The sequence below is a fragment of the Triticum dicoccoides genome, unplaced genomic scaffold (genome assembly GCF_002162155.2).
Source record: "Triticum dicoccoides isolate Atlit2015 ecotype Zavitan unplaced genomic scaffold, WEW_v2.0 scaffold37085, whole genome shotgun sequence".
NCBI classification, from domain to species: Eukaryota; Viridiplantae; Streptophyta; class Magnoliopsida; order Poales; family Poaceae; genus Triticum; species Triticum dicoccoides.
The window spans coordinates 1-2935 of record NW_021267058.1 but is presented as its reverse complement, the minus strand read 5'-3'; the positions used below and the strand labels follow the sequence as shown (position 1 = coordinate 2935).

The window sequence follows — 2935 nt, the reverse complement described above, 5'->3', positions numbered from 1 at the left end:
TGATAATAATACATGAACAACATATGGGAATCTATTCCATCAAACATTAGCACAACAAACTCTGTTTTATTACATGAAAATGAAGACAATAAGTACAACACAGATAGTAGTGTTTGCTGAAACGTTGCATGACACGCAGTAAACAGGACAGTACAACGAAGAATAAACACCAGAGCATGCTGCTCACACGCACAAACACGCACACAGAAAGAGTCCAAGTATGCAGAGTACAGATAATTGAACCAAACACACATAAGACTGAAATAATCCGGCTTCAGTGACGAATGAGACTGGAAGAAAATGACCAGGCCTTCCTTCAGCTGCTTCGTTATTCAAGAATGATAAATGAGCCAGGCAAACACCAACCAAAGAGAGTTTCTGGTTGACGGAGAAAAATCGATCATTTGCTCATGGGGGTGAGGCAGCAACAACAGCTCCATCTTCTTGGTGTCCATGGCGTGGGTTGTGCTTAAATTCAGGATCATATGGGTGCTTTCCAAGTGCTCTTCTCACTGGGCCTGGGTTGCAGTCACCATTGAGCTCGAGCTTCTTCAACGACCAAAGGTCGCGTAATCCAGAAATAGACTCCATTTTGGCGAAAGACCACACAATCGTCTCAAGCTTGGGAGCCGCTTTAGTGTCAAAGGTAATGTTGGTGATGATGTCGCCATCGACGACCAAAGACTTGAGGCTCTTAAACTCCCCTTCCTTGAATGTTAGCCCGCTTCCGGTGTATGAATTGCGCCGAAGACTGAGACAACGCAGAGCTGCAAGTTTGCCAAGGATGCATATATAGTCTTCTGTCAGGTAAGTCTCGCTCAGTGTTAACTTGGTAAGCTGATCAAGCTCTGCAATCCACAAGAGGAGCCCACTTGTGATGCCGCTGATTTTCAGGCTTTGAAGAAGTTTCGGAGGCGAGACTAATGTGACCACCTCCTCTGCACCAAGAGTATCCCCAACTTCGGGTGTTTGGTTGATCTGGATTGACAAGGAGAGGAGGCTACCATGCAATTTCTCAACCTGTTGCAATAGATGACCGAAGCTACCTTTCTTACCAGAAAGAATCACACCCAATTTCCTCAGCTGTAACAGATGACCAACATCAATTGAATCATCAGCATTGTCAGAAACAACACGAGACAATATCTCTAATTTCTTCATTCCTCTGACACCGCTGGGAAGGCGCATAGCCGTAAATGACTCCTGAAACCTATCAGAGTTGTTGCCCTGGCCAGCAAGCAGATGCTTTAGCATAGGAAGCATGATTGATTTTGTTGGGAATGACTGTACCGCTGTTTGCCGGATGTCCAACGTCTCTAGCCGCTGCAGCTTCTTGATTTGCTTAGGCAGTTCAGTGATATCTGTGTTCCTGAGGCTCAAGTATTTGAGCAGTATTATTTTACAGATGCTCTTCAAATGTTGCTTCTTTAAGCCTCTGCAACCTTCTAGATCCAGCATCTTCATTAGCTGCCACTGAGATGACTTTGCCAAATACGGAAGAAATGCTACAATGCCACTGCCAGCAGCTGCTTGCACGGAATGATCCACGTGAGATGCTTGCACCCTAGTTCTGCTATGAATTGGAAGGTGGCGAGTCAGATCGGACGGAAGAACCGTGTCCACAAAGTTTAGATCTTTACCAATCCTGCTGATGGATTCATGAACAATAGGATGTAATGTGAAGGTCTTGATCTTGCCCATGTCACTTATCTCCACAGGTTGAATGAAACCCGACAAGAAGAGCACATCGAAGCAGCAATAAGCCTCGTAGTCTGCATGATTCTCCCTTGATGTTATCAGTCCTTCGGTTATCCATCTTCTACACACAGTTGTTCTCCTAATGCGGTCACCTTTTGGGAAGATACTTAGGTACAGCAAGCATCTCCTATACTTGCTAGGTAGTTTATTATAGGAAAGCCTTAACATATGCTTTCCCAAATTTTTGTTCGACTTCTGACAATCACGTAAGGTTGCTATAATATTCTCTAGCTGTGGAACACTCCTTAAAGGGTAAACATACAAAAGATGTTGGATCATCTTCATTGCAAAGCGGTCGTGTCGACATAATGCTGCAACGGTTGACACATAACTTTCCCTTTCATATGGAATAATGATCTCACCAAAAAGCATCATGGTTTTATCACGCCAATAATCTAATAGACCTTGTGGTTTGACGATTTCATAAGGGGACTCACATACTAAGTCATAAGAATTTGTGGTAATGACTATAGTGCTGCCAGGAGAGCCATGAGCAGTAGCACGTAATACAGCAGACCTTATGCTATTCCAATTATCCGTGGAATTGACACCTTGCAGAATGATCAAGAATCGTTTACCTTTGAGATACCCCTCAAGTTTCTTGGTGAGTTGCATCGCCTCATCCTTCTCGTTATCACCCGGTGAGGTTTCCGTACTCTTCTCTGCTTCCACTTGGTCCAGTATTTCCCCCAGTATTACAGCCAAAGATTTGAAGTCCCCATTTGTGTACACATTGACCAAGGCTTTGCAACTAAATGATCCCATTTTCTGCTCATACAGTCCCTCAGTAATACTAGAATGTAAGAAATTACTTTTGTCTGCCAAATCATGTTGGCTGAACATCATAAGGAATATCCTCGGCTTTGATTCCCCACTTGTCAGCTCTTCAACCGGTTCTTCCTCAGGCAACACGGACTTGATGTTATCATCGATGATTTTCTGTAGGTAAGCCTCTTCATCCTCTGGATAATAAACAAGATGAAAGCGTCTCCAAGCATCATTCTCCTCTTCTTCCTGCCCCTGGTGCTTGTATGCATCGTCCATGAATATCGCATCATCTTGGTCAGCAGCTGGTGGCACGGTGACACCGTACCTCAGCTTCCTGTCGCCCACGTCGCGAGCCCTGACCTTGAGCTCCTGGATCCTAGTTGCAATCCGGTGCCTCTCCGGAATGGTG

At 44.6% G+C, this 2935-nt stretch overlaps 1 protein-coding gene across 1 annotated transcript; it reads right to left on the bottom strand.

Annotated features, from left to right (window-relative positions):
• Positions 1 to 173: 173 nt before the first annotated feature.
• Positions 174 to 2928, bottom strand: LOC119346030 (disease resistance protein PIK6-NP-like; the record flags this gene model as incomplete). Its single annotated transcript, XM_037615788.1, has 1 exon — positions 174 to 2928. A coding segment is annotated over one exon (2520 nt), but the record flags the coding sequence as incomplete, so codon positions are not given.
• Between the last annotated feature and the right edge of the window lie 7 nt (positions 2929 to 2935).